This window comes from Rana temporaria, chromosome 9 (genome assembly GCF_905171775.1).
Source record: "Rana temporaria chromosome 9, aRanTem1.1, whole genome shotgun sequence".
Lineage (NCBI taxonomy): Eukaryota > Metazoa > Chordata > Amphibia > Anura > Ranidae > Rana > Rana temporaria.
In genome coordinates, this window is record NC_053497.1 from 68818462 (window position 1) to 68837818 (window position 19357).

Genomic DNA, 19357 nt, shown 5'->3' on the forward strand with positions numbered 1-19357 from the left:
CAGTTGTAAACACACTTCAGGGAACACATAACCCCTTCAGCGCCCCCTTGTGGTTAACTCCCAAACTGCAACTGTCATTTTCACAATAAGCAATGCATTTTAAATGCATTTTTTGCTGTGAAAATGACAATGGTCCCAAAAATGTGTCAAAATTGTCAAAAGTGTCCGCCATAATGTCGCGGAAAAAAAAAAAAAAAAAAAAAACGCTGATCGCCGCCATTAGCAGTAAAAAAATAAAAAAATAAAAATGCAATAAAACTATCCCCTATTTTGTAAACGCTATAAATTTTGTGCAAACCAATCGATAAACGCCTATTGCGATTTTTTTTACCAAAAATAGGTAGAAGAATACGTATCAGCCTAAACTGAGGGGAAAAAAAATATGTTTATATATGTTTTTGGGGGATATTTATTATAGCAAAAAGTAAAAAATGTTGCATTTTCTTCAAAATTGTCGCTCTATTTTTGTTTATAGCGCAAAAAATAAAAACCGCAGAGGTGATCAAATACCTCCAAAAGAAAGCTCTATTTGTGGGGAAAAAAGGACGCCAATTTTGTTTGGGAGCCACGTCGCACGACCGCGCAATTGTCAGTTAAAGCGACGCAGTGCCGAATCGCAAAAAGGGGCCTGGTCTTTTACCTGCATTTTGGTCCGGGTCTTAAGTGGTTACGCAGTTACAGCAAACAATTGCCCCCCCCCCCCCCAAATGGGTTATAAAAGGTTTTTCAGAAATAAATATAAGCTGGTCATTGTAAGCACCCTGTCACTAGTAAATGCTTTGTATACATCTACTGGAGAGCTTGTTCTTTTGAAAAACAACAGACTTGCTGAATCACTAAATGAAAAATAGAAGAAAGAAAGCCTAGGAAACGAAAACCAATGCAGCCACCACATTCTTAAAAAAATAAAAATAAAATGGAAAGATGAAAACATAATAAATGTTTGTTTTGGGGTTTAATATCACTTTAAGCTTCTCCACACATTACAGCACATACATTTTATATACATGATGTATAAACACTCTATATGAAATAGGTGCTGTGTCCACTCTATATATGGGCTGTATATACACACAATAGATGCTGTATATACACTCTATATATGGGCTGTATATACACTCTATATACAATAGATGCTGTATATACACTCTATATATGGGCTGTATATACACACACAATAGGTGCTGTATATACACACTCTATATACAATAGATGCTGTGTATACACTATATATGGGCTGTATATACACACACACACACTCTATATACAATAGGTGCTGTGTACACTCTATATACATGCTGTATACACACTTTCTATATCCGACAGGTATAGACACCATTCTACAAACAGTAAGTGCAGGTCCCAAATGGTGATGTAAAGACATTCAATCACACCCATTTATTCAGACTGTGGCACTACAAATCCCAGCATGCCCACCCAGGCAGTACAGGAGGACTGAGGTGATGAGCACTTACCTGACACAGGTGACTCCGGCACCCACCTGACTCCGGGCTGCAATGTATGGAAAGTGGCTCTGACTTCCTTGCAGTTGAGGGGTGCCCTCGCTACTACCAGTGCCACCCATGCCATGAGCACAGCTCCGCACACCTCCCAGGCTGCCATGTGTTCAGTGTCGGTGCCCGCTCAGATCTCTATGACGGGTCAATGCATGCCACAGCACCTGGCCGAGATAACAGGTGCAGGAGAGCGCCTAAACTGCAGGGGTCCTGCCAGCATGGGAGTCGTGTTGTATGGTGGGGGTTGGCAGGCTGCAGAGCGCACACACAGTCCGGAGCACAGTACAGCTTTTCATAGTCCGTGAGGTGAAATGAGCTCGGGCTTCTGGGATGCTCCGCTTTTGGCGTTCAGCAGAGCAATGTTATTACTGTACGGATCAGGCGCCACCTACTGGTTATTATCCATTACAACACCAAGGCTTTTATCATTAGCAACACCTGAGTGCGATGGGAGAAGTCCTGTGTCTGGAGCTCATAATCCTTGTCTTTATTTTCAGCCACTTGGCTGTCATTTATAATGTCAACGGAGCCCTCTAAAAATAGCGATCACTTTGTTTAATAACCACTTCAGCCCCAGAAGGTTTTACCCACTTTCTGACCAGGCCATTTTTTGTGATACGACACTGTGTTACTTAACCACTTCAGCCCCGGACCATTTCGCTGGTCAAAGACCAGGCCCCTTTTTGCGATTCGGCACTGCGTCGATTTAACTGACAATTGCACGGTCGTGCGACGTGGCTCCCAAACAAAATTGACGTCCTTTTTTCCCCACAAATAGAGCTTTCTTTTTGTGGCATTTGATCACCTCTGCGGTTTTTATTTTTCGCGCTATAAACAAAAATAGAGCGACAATTTTAAAAAAAAATGCAATATTTTTTTACTTTTTGCTATAATAAATATCCCAAAAAAAAAAGATATAAAAATACATTTTTTTTCCCTCAGTTTAGGCCAATACGTATTCTTCTACATATTTTCGGTAAAAAAAAAATCACAATAAGCTTTATTGATCGGTTTGCGCAAAAGTTATAGCGTCTACAAAATAGGGGATAGTTTTATGCCATTTTTATTAATATATATATATATATATATATATATATATATATATATTTTTTTTTTACTAGTAATGGCGGCGATCATTGATTTTTATTGTCACTGCGACAATAGGGCATACATATCAAACACTTTTGACACATTTTTGGGACCATTGTAATTTTTACAGCAATCAGTGCTAAAAAAAATGCACTGATTACTGTGAAAATGACACTGGCTGTTAAGGGATTAAACACTGGGTGGTGCTGTAGGGTTAAGTGTTCCCTAGGGGGTGATTCTTACTGTAGGGGGCCGTGGCTTGCTGTGACACATCACTGATCACTGTTCCCGATAACAGGGAACACGATCAGTGACAGTGTCACCAGGCAGAACGGGAAGATGTTGTGTTTACACTAACATCTCCCCATTCTATCTCTCCGTGAGACGATCGCGGGTGTCCCCGCGGTGATCGAGTCCGCCAGACCCGCGGTCAGACTCACAGAGAAGGTGGCAGGGCCGAGAGCGCGACCACACAGTGGCATCTTAAAGGGGACGTATCTATGTCTGTCCGTGCCATTCTGCCGACGTAAATATATAGGTCCTTAAGTGGTTAAAATAACAATTGCGCGGTCGTACGACGCTGTAGCCAAGTAAAATTGATGTCCCTTTTCCCCACGCATAGAGCTTTCATTTAGTTGTATGTGATCACCTCTGCGGTTTTTATTTTTTGCGCTATAAACAAAAACACACTGACAATTTTGAAAACATTTTTATTTATTTTTTTTACTTTCTGCTGTAAAACAATTACCTAATAAAAAAATTTAGAAAATCTAATTTCTCCAGGTATGTGATCCAGCGCAGAGCGACCACCCTGCCACAGTATATCTACGGTGGGCAGTCCACAAGCGATTAAATAAGAATCATTGTTAATATGGTACCATATGTGAGCTTTGAGAGCTGAGCATACCGTACTCTGAGTGTATACACTCTATATACATGCTGTTTATACACTATATACGATAGGTAATCTGAATATCTCGTCTGTGGAGAATTCTTACTGGTGGATTATGCTTTGATATATACAATGTATTGATTTTATACTGTTTTCACTAGAAGTGCTGCACTTTAATTTTATTGTTAGATATATACACAGAGTTTGTGGAGTCTCTCTGCATGATAGCTGCTGTGACCCACAGGCATTGATGTATTTATATTATTTTTGACGTGCAACAAAACACGGGACTGCCACCAGCATATTGGGTGCCACTAAGAAATAGCGGTACCACAAGCGTGATGCACGTTTTGAGTACAATTCTGGAAACACAGGCAGAAACGTGCATTTCTGCCCACGTTTCAGGGACGCATAGGTGTGAATGCTGCCTAAAGCCTCGTACACACGCTTTGATTTTCGACGACAGAATGTCCAATTTTTGTGGCATGCTATGTCGAAAGTGAAGAGGTTACTCACAATACGAGAATTTTCGTTTGACAGAATACAACGTCAGAAGTGACGCAACGTGTTGAATAGTTTTGTACATATTCTTTTGTTTCTGAACATATGTAGTCTTGCTCTTACGATTTTTTTGATACTAAGGAAATGAAAATCAGACGTTGCGTTCACATGTTATAGTCTGCACATCCAGCTTTTATCTGACGAAAAAGTGAAATCAGCTTTCGAAAGCACCGTACTAACAGTAAGATTTGCAGACGATCGGTCGTCGATACACAATTGACGTCCGAAAATCAAAGCGTGTGTACAGGCCTTAAGACCCCATACACACTATTTTGGCCGGAAGGGCGTTGGCCGTGAACTTGTTCTGCATACACACGGCACAACATTTTCAGCCAACATTCACCAAACCACATGATTTTTCAGCTCTTTACCGCCACCCTTTGGGCAACTTCTGCTATTGTTGTCTGATGTTTAACATTGGTTCTGAGCATGCGTGTTTGTACTTTGGATTTTAGTTGGACGGATTTGTGTACACATGATCGGATAAACCGACGTAACAGATTTATTGCCAGACAGTTGGTTAGCATGAAAGCCAACTTTTATTGTCGTTAATTTAGCCAACAATTGTCTGATGGAGCATACACACGGTCAGATTATCCGACACAACACGTCCATCAGTCAATTATGGGCATAAAATTGGATCAAGTGTACAAGCCTTTAGGCTGGGTTCACACTGCTGCGAATTCTTTTGCGAATTTAAGACGCACAAATTCGCAAGTCATTAACATTGTTTTCCATTAGTGCCGTTCACATCAGTGCGTTAAGAATCTAAGCTGCGGAAAAAGGGTCCCGTGCGAGTTTGATCCATGTGCGATGTGAATTCAGCTCTAAAGACCGGCATGGCCGCAAATTTGTGGTAAAATCACGTGATTTTGAATTTGCAGCAGTGTGAACATAGCCTAAGGCCCCTTTCACACTGAGGAGTTTTTCAGGCAGTACAGCGCTAAAAATAGCGCCTAAATACCACCTGAAAAACTCCTGCCCAGCCTTCTCAATGTGAAAGCCCGAGGGCTTTTACACTGAGGCGATACGCTGGCAGGAGAGAAAAAAATCTCCTGCAAGCAGCATCTTTGGAGCGGTGAGAGGATCGGTATGTATACCGCTCCTTCCCATTTAAAACAATGGGAAACCGCGGTAATACGGCCCGCATTGCGCCTCTGCAGAGGCGTATTGCGGGCGGTATTAACCCTTTATCGGCCGCTAGCGGGGGTTAATACCGCACCGCTAGTGGCCAAATCCCGCGGCAATTCCGACGGTATATCGCCGCAATTTTTAGCGGCGCTATACCGCCACCGCGCCTCCCACCCCAGTGTGAAAGGGGCCTTAGAGTTTTCAATTTGTATGCAGACAGGCAGGCCCTTGCACTACATGTTTTGTTAAATCTGAAGACAAAAATCTGCACAAAATCTAGTAGTGTTTATGGGGTCTTTTCGAGTCACTTCTTGTGTATTTGCACTCACTCCAAAAATGTCCGTACATCATTGCTCTGAACCAGAAATGAGCTTGAGCATGTTCTGACTAGGATCCAAACCTTATGCAAGTCCACCAGGAAGCTGTCACCTGTACAGGTCAATTATCTGCAGCTGGGGCAATTAGAGCCTGAGTAATTACTGTCCTGGGACCTGCAGCTGCTGTGTGTAGCCACCTATTGAGATGAATTAGAATATGCGTTTGTATGCTGATATGGCCCGTGGGTTGCATAACCACTTCAACTCCGGGTCTTTTCTTTGACACTTTTGATTACAAGTGAAAAATACAGGTTTTTGCATTTTTTTGCAAAAAAACAATACATAACCGAATGTTATGGGGAATGTTCTAAAATTGTGCAAGCCCGTGCAACAGCAACAAACAGCGTACATTTTTTTTGCTAGCCATAGGCGACATTTTAAAGGTTACCACTTAGATTTACAGAGAAGGTCTAGTGCTAGAATTACTGCCCATGATCTGATGTTCATGGGAATACCTCACATGTGTGGAACAATCTCTGTCTGCGTGCGTGAGGAACCAACGCACGTGTTCGCCTTTGCGTGCTAGCATGGGGGACACAGGGGCACTTTAATTTAAAAAATATATATTATGATTCATTTATTTTAGTTTTTTTATATTTTTACACTGTTGCTTTACATTTATTTTTTTATCACTTTTATTGCTGTCAGAAGGAATCTAAACATCCTTTGTGACAGCAATAGGCATGTGACAGGTACTTTTGCAAGCATTCAAAACATCAAGATCTGTATTTTTGAATACTTTTGATTTAAAAAAATGGTGCCGTTGACATGCAGGTAAAGCTGAGGTGATGTCATGGCCTTGCTTCCGGGTTACCATCATGAACAGCCAATCAAAGCTGAATCCGGCCTTGCTTGGCTGTCTGGCCAGCCAGTGGACATACATGCTCGGGTCTCCCAATGGGGCAGGAGAGCCAGGGAGTAGGGATGAGCTCCACTTGCAGTGCCTACCAGGAAGTCGGCACGGCGCTGCGCTAATCAAAGGTAGGGAGACATTTCCCAATCTCTACAGCCACTCATCGGGACAATGTCTCCCTGCCTGTGATTAGCGCAGCGCCGTGTCAACTTCCTGGCGGACACTGCACATGGAGTGTGCGAACACGCCAGAGCTCATCCCTACCAGGGAGAGACAAGGAAGGATGCGGGAGGGAGGGACAACCCTTTCCGCTGCTTGTAGTGGTAGTGCATCCATTAAGGGCGCATGGGTGCTGCCCCCTCTCTCCAGCCACCCCCTCTATGTAAAATAGATAGATTCATGCATTGCATGAATCTATCCATGGTCACTGTAGCCACCCCCTATTCAGGTATCCAGACCCTTTTCAGATGCTGGACACCTGAATTACAGCAGTTTTTTTTAAGGACCTAATTAGAGCCATAGGCTCTAATAGACTTAAAAAAAAGGTTAACTGCGAGAGCAGAGCATTGCGAAAGCAGTCCACCCAGGTGTGTTATCAAAGCAAATTAATATTTACTTTGCTAACACTGAACCGCCAATCAGGAGGCGCAGATCTAATACCGGTGACCTGATTGGCTGAAGGCAGAGGCGATCCCATTGGCCACCTAGCAGAACAGGAAGAGGGAGGACTCATCGCCTGACCCGCGCCACCCGTACCACAGCTCTCCGCCGCCACCTGCTGCCTGACGCGCCACCACGATGAGGTAAGTGCAGCAGGCGGGGGGGCACTGTGGCTGCATATTATGGGTACAGAGGCTGCATATGATAGGCACAGTTGGCTGCATTTTCTGGGCACAGTTGGCTGCATTTGCTGGGCACAGTGGCTGCATATGATGGGCACAGAAGCTGCATACGATGGGCACAGTTGACTGCATTTGATGGGCACAGTGGCTGCATATGATGGGCACAGTTGGTTGCATTTGCTGAGCACAATTGGCTGCATATGATGGGCACAGAGGCTGCATATGATGGGCACAGTTGGCTGAATTTGAAGGGGACAGTGGCTGCATATGATTGGCACAGTTGGCTGCATATGATTGGCACAGTTGGCTGCATATGATTGGCACAGTGGCTACATATGATGGGCACAGTTGGCTGCATTTCCTGTGCACAGTTGACTGCATATGAAGGGCACAGTTGGCTGCATTTGATGGGCACAATTGGATGCATATGATGGACACAGTTGGCTGCATTTGCTGGGAACAGTTGGTTGCATTTGATGGTACAGTGGCTGCAGTTGATGTCTTTGTTTAAATTTATTTCAGAATTTTTCAGTTTGTTTGCGCCTCCCTAAAAATTTGGAGCACTTGTAATAGCATTCAAGCTACTAGGTAGCCGTTCTGATTGCTCATACAAGAGAGCCAACTGCCAGCTCTAAAAAGCAGTACCGGGATGATGCCTGCAGCTGCGTATAATAACCAAATGTCCAGCTATGTACGGGTACATTGCTGCTCGTCAAGTGGATAAAGTACCTCCATGCACAAGGACAATTGCACACTATTTGTGGTTGGAGCATACACCAGTGTGGGTGCTTTATGCAACTCCCAGTCCAGTACAGTCACATATTCAACTTCATCCCCGGCAGCTGCTAGTCATGGGAGAGTGAATACACAAGCTCTGCGTACTATAAAGCCCTGTGCATGAAGTACATGAAAAATTCCAATCGCTAATTGGGTTCTTCTTTATGCATATACGACGCACAAAAAAAACGTGCATGCTCAGAATCAAGCAGAAGAGCCGAACTGCCTATTTAACTTCACTAATCTCGACTCGTCGTATGTGTTGTATGTCACCGCGTTCCTGGCGTTCGGATCTTCAGCCATGATTTGAGTTACCGTGTGTATGCAAGACAATTTTGAGCCTTTTTCCTGCTGAAAAAAAAAAACACGGTTTTCCTGTGTACAGGGCATTATAGTGACTAAGCATAACCACTTGTTGTTTCAGTGTATGTAACAGGGTGACAAAATGGAGCACAGAAGGAGCACATGGGGGAACTCTGTCACCACATAACAGAAGGTGCCTGAACAAGGACTTTCATGGTTGCACCGCAGGTATTACTTTAAGGATAGATGACTCTTTTCTAGCAGTATGGCTCCTTTAAAATGGCCTGTGCCTAATTCAGAAAATAATTGTGACACTTCTGTTAGAAGATCTGACACATGAACACAAGATTCGGGTAGTTCTTATTTGCAGAACTTACAGGCTAGGTTCACACTGCTGCAAATTCAAAATTGCGGTAAAGTAGGTGATTTTACCGTGATTTCACGGCTGCGTTTTTGCTGCGAATTTTCCGCGATTTTGCCGCAATTTCAGGGAACTCCAGTCTATAGAGCTGAATTATCATCGCACACGGATCAAACTCGCACAGGACCCTTTTTTCCCGTAGCTTAAATTTGCAACGCCTTGATGTGAACGGCACTAATGTAATCGCAACTGCTGAAATTCGCAATAGAATTCGCAGCAGTGTGAACCTAGCCTGAAGCAGAACTAAACTCACCAATTTAAGAACCTGTCAGTCACTATGGTTGCAACAGATTCAAAAAGAATTAACGCCAGTTCACAGATATGCAAAAGGTTGGTGTACAAACCGAGCCAAAGCCGAAGCAGTTGTAACCCTAAAAATGTTTTTAAAAAAATCCTGTTCCTTGCGCATGAATAACAGCACAGTGCAGTGTAACCATGTCCCCTTGCGACAAAACGTTGGGCAGGCGGTGTTCTGACGTCAACGCGTTACCAGCTGAACCCGGAAGACACGGGCAGGCACATCGAGGAGCCAGCCAGCTCGATTTTTTATTATATGCTTCAAACAATTGACAAATTGTAAGTGCGCATTTTTATATTTATTATTAAAGTTAACCCGGATTTTACACTATGCGAGTTTTCCTTTTCATGGCACATCTTTACATGTATTGAACGTGAAAGTCTACATTGAGGAGTTCCCTGGTGGAGAGCTGTTTGGAAGTTACCTGCCTTATGCGTTTGCGATCACCTAATCAGAGATCAATTCCAGCTGGTAAGAGGAAGTAATACCTATGGTGGAGGCTTTCCTTTCTTCACGTTCTTCTGGATGTTGGGAGTTTTCTGCACTGAAAAACCTAGTCCTGGGATTTCATTTTTTTTGGACTATGTAATCTTTGAATACACTTATGACTGGGCTGTTTTTCTTTTATTCATTTACTTATATGGTTAATGAGTTTTTTGCACTTAATTAATAAGTTCAAACTTATCCATTGGGATTTCACCTATCTGGATTGTTAATATCTGGACTTTACTATTTACACTTATCACTGGGGCATTTTATATATCATATTCATTTATTTGGTCACTATTTTTTATATATAGAGAGTTCTGTTTTTTAACAATTCTATATTGCATATTTATAGAGGGATCTTTATATAGTCACTTAATTAGCGCAGTTTTTTTTTTTTGGTTCTAACACTCAGGGCTTTTTTTCTCAGACAATAGGTGCAGGAACTCCCCCTTTCCGAGTCACCCCTTTTCACCACCCCCTACCCACCTCCCAGTACCGCCCCTTTTAGACAATATAGAACCAAGTATAATTTTGTGGTGCTAAGTAATTTATATGGAATTTGGTAATGATATCAAGAAAAGCAATAAAATAGATCCCCTGCAGCCAGCAACAAAAGATCCCCCTAACAATGGACCACCCACAACAAAATGTCCCCGCCAGCAACAATAGACTCACGGCAGCATCAACAGATCCCCCTACAGCCAGCATTAATAGACTCTCTGGCTGCCATCAACAATAGACCCTCCCCCAACAGTAGATCTCTTTCAGCTACAACTGACCTCCCCAGCAACATAAGACCCCTCTAGAAACAATAGGTCCCCCACCAGCAACAATAGACCCCCCTGCAAAAATATATCCACAGCAGTGAGCATCAATACCCTGCAGCACACCCCAGCATCCCTTTTCATTACATACAGTCAGTTCAGAAGGTGCCGGAACTGCGTTTCCCCACGTTCCCGCTGAAAAAAAGCCCTGCTAACACTTATAGTTGCTTGCTGATCATCATATTTTTTTTTGGATGAGCGCAATATTTTTTTACCAGTGTAATTTTGGCCCTTTGTATCATCTAAAATACCTGATTGATAGTGCCTGGTGCTGCCCTCCCCTTTGTAAACTGACCACCTTTATCGTGGCTGATACATTCATGTCACAGCTCTGGGCTACAGTGCAGTGTCAATGAGACACACAGAAAACAATTGTCCTAGTGGTGGATGGTGTTTTACACTGCAATAAACCGCCGGTCACCGCACTTAATGTGAATTAACCCTAAATGTTCAATGATGAGCAGAAAAATTCAGCTCAATGGACAAGGCCTGAAAACCCCTAATGTATGACAACATAATGAACTGAACTATCTCAATCTATAATAGGAAAGACTGTGAGAGAGCATTCATAATTTAATTATGGGTAGAGTTGCTAGATCTGGTAAGGGAAATGAGTAACAGCTGGCAATTACATAATAGTTAGACTTATATTGCCCTTTACGGGTGTTACACATGTATGAATTGGTATGAGCATAATGCCATCACAGCATATTGGCAACTATAATTGGGAGATGTCATATTGCTTGTCTCAGCAGGAAAAGAAAATCACTCCATCCAGTATGTTCAATAAAGAATAAATAATCTCCCTCTACTGCTAGGCATCACTAGCATTAATCAGAACATCTCGTAGAGGTAAATTATCCATATAAATAAGCCTTAAAACAGTTTAACGCAGTTCCCAAATCCTCAGTAGAGTACCCGTCCAGTAAAATGTGTGATTTGTGCCCAAGGCTCAAAGGAAAGGGCAGAATGTTCTGGCAGACGTGACCTCTGCTGCAAGGCATTTCATACTGAGCTCAGCTAATGATTGCACTGCTAACATGAGGTGATAACCTGGAGAACGTATCTGTAAAAAAGGAAGGACATTTTTTTTTTTTTTTTTTTGAGAACGGTAAAAAAAAAATGGTACATATCCAAAATAATCTATAGAGCTATCATATACTAGTTTTAGTCATTGTAACGATAGATAGATAGATAGATAGATAGATAGATAGATAGATAGATAGATAGATAGATAGATAGATAGATAGATAGATAGATAGATAGATAGATAGATAGATAGATAGATAGATAGATAGATAGATAGATAGATAGATAGATAGATAGATAGATAGATAGATAGCCTCTTCTTCTGAAAATGCTTTTTACATGGCTGTCATTAAAGTGTATGTAAACCCCAAATCTATTTTTTTCCATCCGTCTGGCGCATCGGATGACAATGGACTCTACAGTCCGTCGCCATCAGATCCCCCATAGGGGAGAGCGGCGCTCTGACAGGTCGGGCCCTGCACAGTGTGCAGACACAGACCTGTCATCTGCCTGCTCAGCGGGGATCGACGGAGCAATCCCCACTGAGCTAAAGCGGAGCCCGCACACGGACAGCCCCGTGTGAAAGGGCCCTTAAGCAGATTGTTTTTGTGAACCTATTGAAAAATGTCTTACCTAGAGATCCTGCCAGTAACTTCCTGTTGCAGGCTGACAATGCTAGGTCACTGCCTCACAATTAGAAGAGCAGCATTGTCATCCTGTGGTGGACACTCCTTCTATTGGCAATTGGGCTGCCCATCAGGTCAATCAGATCATTTCTGAATCACTGCTACCCATACAATTACAAAGATCTGTAGTTTTGACTTCAGAAAACTTCAAGGTCAGTGAATCATAGTGTCCGAGCAAGAGAACAACCATGCATTTTAGGCAAGAAGTTAAAGGGTAACCTTTGTGGGGGAAAAAAATTGCAAATTAAGAAAAAATAATATAGCGTATGAAATTGCGATGCAAGTCATATTGTAATTGAATGTTTTTAAAAATTACCTTTCCTTTTCAATCTGCAGCTGCTGTAATTTTCTATAAATGCAAAGCAATACGGCTTCATGGAGTTGTTCTGTACACAGAATGTGTACTGAGTACTCCCCAGAAACATAATTTCCTGCTTGTGTGATTGGCTCACTGATTTTCCCAGAAGTCTGCCTAAGATACAAGTCAGATTTCAGGCATCCCCTGTAACAAAAAAAATCTTTTTGGTGGTATATTTCCAATAGTAACACATCTAAAGGGATGCAGGCCCAGCAGCTTTCCTCATTAGTGCTGTGCAGGTGCCCCAGCTGACTGATAATTATGAAATCACTCCCATTAGACTCATGCCCTGTACCATAGCAGCCTATTGCATTTGGATGTGCACCCCAAAGCTCAAACAAACATGAACGCCACCTTCTGCCACATGGAGGACACCCAGTACACCCTGTGCGCACACACCTATGCCCTGTACACATGATCGGATTTCTGATGGAATCAAATCCGATGGATTTTTTCGTCGGATATCCGATGAAGCTGACTTTCATCAGTCTTGCATACACACCATCAGACTAAATTACGACCGTGCCAAAATGCGGTGACGTAATACACTACAACAAGCTGAAAAAAAAGAAATTCAATTCTTGCGAGCATGCGTCGACTTGATTCTAAGCATGCATGGATTTTTCTCCAATGGAGTTCCACACAGACGAACGGAATTTCGTATCGTTTTTTTATCCATAGGAAAAATTTAAAACAAATTCTATTTTTTAACACCAATGGAAAAAAGACCGATGGGGCCCACACACGATCGGTTTGTCCGATAAAAACAGTCCATCAGTCTTTTTTCATCAGACAAACCGATCGTGTGTACACGGCTTCACTCAGCGAAGAGACACAGACAAACACACATGGATTTCTTCAGAATAACAAAAGGTAGGATCTTCAACAAAGGTTGTTATAATCCAGTGGTTCTCAACCTGGGGGTCAGGACCCCCTCGGGGGTCAAATGATGATTTGCCAGGGGTCACCAAGTCCTGGGCTGTTCCGGAAGCTGTTCTCCCAGGAAGGGAGATGATAAGAGGGGGAGGAACAAAGAAAAAGGGAGAGAAAGGAAAAACAAAGAGAGCAAAAAAGAAAGTTAGGGGGAGGGATTGGGGAAAAAACAAGGAATTAGGATAGAGAGAGATGAAAGGGAAAGAAAGGAGAACAAAGAGAAAGAGTGGTACATCCTAAAATGTACTATAAGGGGTTTTAATACCGTACAAGAGGAAGGCACTCAGGAAGAGCTAAATGTCCGTGGGTTAGGGGCGAAAATTACTCGTCTTGTCTTGGGTGCTTTCAATCCACGCTATGAAAATAATTTTACTGTTAAGGGTCCCCACAACTTGGGAAATTTTATCAAGGGATCACGGCACTAGAAGGTTGAGAACCACTGTTATAATCCTTTCAATGTACATAGATCACCCAGAGGGGAATAATTTTTTCTCAACAAAAGTGGAGTTACACTTTAACCACTTACCCCCCGGACCATATTGCTGCCCAAAGACCAGAGTACTTTTTGCGATTCGGGACTGCGTCGCTTTAACAGACAATTGCGCGGTCGTGCGACGTGGCTCCCAAACAAAATTGGCGTCCTTTTTTTCCCACAAATAGAGCTTTCTTTTGGTGGTATTTGATCACCTCTGCGTTTTTTATTTTTTGCGCTATAAACAAAAATAGAACGACAATTTTGAAAAAAATGAATATTTTTTACTTTTTGCTGTAATAAATATCCCCCAAAAATATATAGAAAAACATTTTTTTTCCTCAGTTTAGGCCAATACGTATTCTTCTACATATTTTTCGTAAAAAAAAATCGCAATAAGCGTTTATTGATTGGTTTGCGCAAAAGTTATAGCGTTTACAAAATAGGGGGTATTTTTATGGCATTTTTATTAATATTTTTTTTACTAGTAATGGCGGCGATCAGCGATTTTTTTTTCGGTATTGCGACATTATGGCGGACACTTCGGACATTTTTGACACATTTTTGGGACCATTGGCATTTTTATAGCGATCAGTGCTATAAAAATGCATTAGATTACTATAAAAATGCCACTGGCAGTGAAGGGGTTAACACTAGGGGGCGGGGAAGGGGTTAAGTATGCCTGGGTGTGTTCTTACTGTGGGGGGGGGGGGGGTGGCCTCACTAGGGGAAACACTGATTTTCTGTTCATACATTGTATGAACAGAAAATCAGCATTTCCCCTGCTGACAGGAACGAGAGCTGTGTGTTTACACACACAGCTCCCGTTCCCCGCTCTGTACCGAGCGATCGCGTGTGCCCGGCGGCGATCGCGCCCGCCGGGCACACGCACGGGAGTCGGGGGCGAGCGGGGGGCGCGCGCGCGCGCCTCCGGCGGCGCCCGTGCGCCCCTAGTGGCGGCTAATAGGCAGGACGTCCATTTACGTGGTCTCGCCTAGGAGAGCCACCTTGTGGACGTATTTCGGCGGTGCAGCGACGGCAAGTGGTTAATAATCTCAGTCACCGCATTTCCCTTAGGTGTACTTTACACAAGGCCTTTTTGAAAAGAATAATGGGAAAGGAAAGAGAGTAGCCGTTTAGGCTCTCCTTTCCTCATGGGTCCACGGCAGGGGCATTTAGGTAGAAGGTTTTTTAAAATGTTTAAGTTAGGTAAGCTTTAAAGCAGTAAGGTTATTGTAGGTCAGGTAGATAGGTGAGGTTATGGGGTTAACAGCAGGGCAGGTGTTGGTTAATTAAGGGCAGCTGGTTAGAGGGGGTTCTGGATGTTTAGTAGCCTAGGGCAGTGATTGGGTATTTAAGGTCAGGTGTCTAGATGAAAGGTTCTGGAGCCGGTTCTGGCCTATATAAGGGTCCGTTGCTGCGCGGGTCAGGTCCCGGTAAACCAGGAGACTGCAGCAGGACAAGGTCCCCACCCTACCCCCCCTCCCTTCGCGGCCGATTCATGTGGTGGCTCCCTCGGGCAGGTCGCCTGAGGGGAGAACTAAGAATTTGATGATAAATCAGCTCGAGTCTCAGTGGCTGAGCTGGGGTTGGTTATGGAGAATTAATTGATTCAGTGATATGTATTTATGATTTTCGAGTATGGTATATTATCTGTATTAAATTATTAAAACCAATGAATCAGGCCGTGGCCAAGTTATTTTCCAAATGATTATATATATTTTATTATAAAATAAATATTTTTTTAAGGATTATTGCTGTCGGTTTCTTTATTTCTCTATGCATGATTGGTTTATGCATGATGCCTGTGGTCCCATGGGAACATATTGCTGATCTCCATCTGAAAATGCTTGTTGCCTAGCTGTTATGCTAATTGGTTTGAATACTTTATTCTGGTTTGAATACTTTCTTCTGAATTTAATATTTTTTTCTAGATTGTTCTGGATCAGTGACTTAAAGGAAATCTATGGTCACATTCATTTTCAATTTATAAAATCTAAATTGTAATAGCAATACAAACAATAGTTATTTTTGACAATTCAATATAAGATTACTTGATAAATCTCTTTTTATGTTGCGAGTGTTGCCTGTATGCTTGTCATCTCTTTCTGAAACTTGGATTCCCTGCAAGTGTTTGCAGCTTCTTCTCTTCTGTTCAATGTCCATTTCTAAGGACTACATATCCCATGGTACCTTGCTGCCTGCAAGCAGTTATTCCTGTTGGCTCAGTCTCCTTAAAACTCCTCCTTCTCAGCACATCTGTAATTCAGGTAGGTTTTGTGATTTCTGTGATGCAGCAGTGCCTATGCACAGGGCATACTGGATATGTGTCACAGAATTCAAGAATGTAAATGTGTGGGGGACAGCATAAAGTAATTTTACAAACTTCCTGATCATTCAAATTAACAGGAGTAGGCTTAAAATAATTGAAGTTTAATGTGGAATTTAAGATAATGATTTTAACTTCTGACCATAGATACACTTTAGCATACATAAGAAAGTCTGCCAGGAATTCACATTTTCAGTCCAAGAATTCAACATACATGTTTCCCGCAAGAAAAGTATACATTAAGTCAGTAATTTGTGTATGCACATTTCATGACAATGACACAACACTGACATGACAGTATGCCGCTGTTATTAACATATTTAATATTGAAAATATATCTGTGCACAATCTATAAAAAAGTTGCAAGCATACAGTGAATAAACACCTAAACTGAGAAATAATATAATAATAATAATAATAATAATAATAATATAATCAACTCTGTGAATTATGCCACAAATCACAAGAGCCGTTTGTCATACATATTCACCACCTTTTTGTGATAATCAATACCACATGTGCCATAAACTGGTGAAGATTAGAGATGGCCTGCCGGTTCGCCGGGCGGTCATTTCGTGGCAAACTTTGTGTGTTCGCTGTCCGCCAAACCGGCGAGCATCTGGCGATGTTGGCGGCGGTCCGCAATGTTACATGTAAGAACTTTGACCTATGACACATCCATCAGGTGGTGCAGGACAGCCAATTGAGACATTTCAGCACATGGACATACCCCCTACCTTATAAATAGACCTGATCTGGCGGCCATCTTACATTCTGCTTTTTGTCAGTGTAGGGAGGGGGTGCTGTTTGGAGCAGGGACAGGCTGTATTCAATCAAATAGCTATTTAAAAGGTCCACAAAAGTCCTTTTAAGGACTGGTATAGGTGTGCTACTTGCTCTGCAGTATTTAGGTGTCTAATACATTCATATACTTTTTGTCAGTGTAGGGAGAGGTTGGCGTTTCCAGCAGGGACAGGCTGTATTCAATCAAATAGCTATCTAAAAGGTCCACAAAAGTCCTTTTATGGATTGTTATAAGTGTGGTACTTGCTGTGCAGTATATAGGTGTCTAATACATTCATTCATATATTTTTTGTCAGTGTAGGGAGAGGTTGGCGTTTCCTCAGGGACAGACTTTAGAGACACAAATCGCTACCTAACAGGTCCACAAAAGTCCTTTCAAGCACTGGTATAGGTGTGCTACTTGCTCTGCAGTACATGATAGTGTGTAATACATTCATATATTTTTTTGTCAGTGTAGGGAGAGGTTGGCGTTTTCAGCAGGGACAGACTTTAGCGACACAAATTGCTACCTAACAGGTCCACAAAAGTCCTTTCAAGCACTGGTATAGGTGTGCTACTTGCTCTGCAGTACATGATGGTGTGTAATACATTCATATATTTTTTGTCAGTGTAGGGAGAAGTTGGCGTTTCCAGCAGGGGCCGACACAAATCGCTACCTAACAGGTCCACAAAAGTCCTTTCAAGCACTGGTCTGCAGTATATAGGTGTCTAATACATTCATATATTTTTTGTCAGTGTAGCTAAGCTATATTGCCTCTCATATGCAATTAATACATGTTACTACTAATACTATATGTACTCTCAAAGTACCTGAGCTATATTACCTCTCATACCTTTCTATTAGTTGCCAGTACAACTTGTGTATTATACATGTATCCTCAAAGTACCTGAGCTACACTATCTTTTGTATGCAATTAATACTTGTTACTACAAATACAATTTACTACGTGCTTGACAGAATTATAAAATACTTATAGGCCTTGTCCTAATTGTTGAACATGTTCGCTTTAACTTTTCTATGCTAGGAGTTGATGCTATTTCATAGCATCTCCCCTAGTGGCCTAAATATATCTCTACATGCTAAGGTTGATATGATGTAGAGAACCCCCAAAATCCTATTGCTAGGAGTGACGCCTGGGGTCCCTTACTGATAATCACCTGCATGTAGTGGTGTATTGGGACATTGACCTTGACCTAATTTTAAACGCTAAGCCTTGGTCGCATGTTGTAATGCGTCCATGCTTAGTAGCTCAACGCCTTTCTTTATGTGACACAGAGATGATGTATAGATCCCCAAACTCTTGTTGCAAGGAGTGACGCCTTGGGCCTAATACTGAGTTGTCGCATAGAGAATCGCATTGAATTCCTTGCTAACCGCAGTTGTGGTTCACTCCGTTCACCAGTGCTGTTACAATGCCTAATGTACCACCAGCCACAGAATACAAGGTTGTTTGCTGTCAGGTAAACGTCTGTTGCCGTGGGCTAATTTTTGGGGCCTGTAATGGCTGACACTTACTTCTGTATCCGGTGAATGCCTAATGTACCACCAGCCACAGAATACAAGGTTGTTTGCTGTCAGGTGAATGCCTGTGGGCTAATATTTGGGGCCTGTAATGGCCGACACTTATTTCTGTATCCGGTGAATAGCTTAATGTACCTCCAGCCACAGAATACAAAGTTGTTTGCTGTCAGGTGAACGGCTGTCGGCTTTTTGGGGCTTGTAATGGCCGGCACTTACTTATGTATCCGGTTTTTCACTTAATACTTCTGGTAGGTCAGTGTCCATGTTCTGGGACTATTTGTGCACAGCTAGTAGGTATTTTGTGGCTGCAAATATGACCTGCAGATTTTTAATATTCGCCTGCAATTAAAGTCAATGGGGCCCGCGGTGAACTTGCGGTTCGTGGATGTAGCGCCTGTGTACTTTCTGTACAGGTGCTGTTTTAAATTTAGAGGGGGATGAGAGAGTTATTTAGCTCTCATCCATTTGATTTGGGATAAATTGGGCCTCTGCTTTAGCTGGGCTGTGCTGTGGGTCCATTCTGTTGTTTCCGTATTGCTATTCCCCCCCGGAGGGACAGGTGGCGCCAGTAAGTTCCAGGCTAGGGTGCCTTTTTCCAGCAGCCAATCAGGAGGGGTTTTCCCTCACGGGGCATGCTGGGGGAGGGTACTTCTGGGGCAGACGCCATTGGGCGGGGTTCATCTTCTGGTGCTGGTTCCGGGTGTGGCGCCCACCTTCAGGGTGACCACACATCACGGCCCCCGGCGAGATGGCCTACCAGGCCGGGGTGTGCGTGCCACGCGGTGTTCCTGGTCCCGGGACCATGTTGGCCCGGAACATCTGAAGCTGTGGCGGGGGGGCCCCAGTGATC

General features: G+C 42.8%; 1 protein-coding gene across 1 annotated transcript in view; it reads right to left on the minus strand.

The window, feature by feature from the left end:
- GPC3 (glypican 3) overlaps nt 1–1883 on the minus strand; it is a 635735-nt gene extending 633852 nt beyond the window's left edge. Inside the window, exon 1 of the mRNA XM_040323721.1 lies at nt 1476–1883. Within this exon, the coding sequence (XP_040179655.1) occupies nt 1476–1623 (148 nt within the window). The 5' untranslated portion in view covers nt 1624–1883. The remainder of the gene's footprint in view (nt 1–1475) is intronic.
- Nucleotides 1884–19357: the final 17474 nt, after the last annotated feature.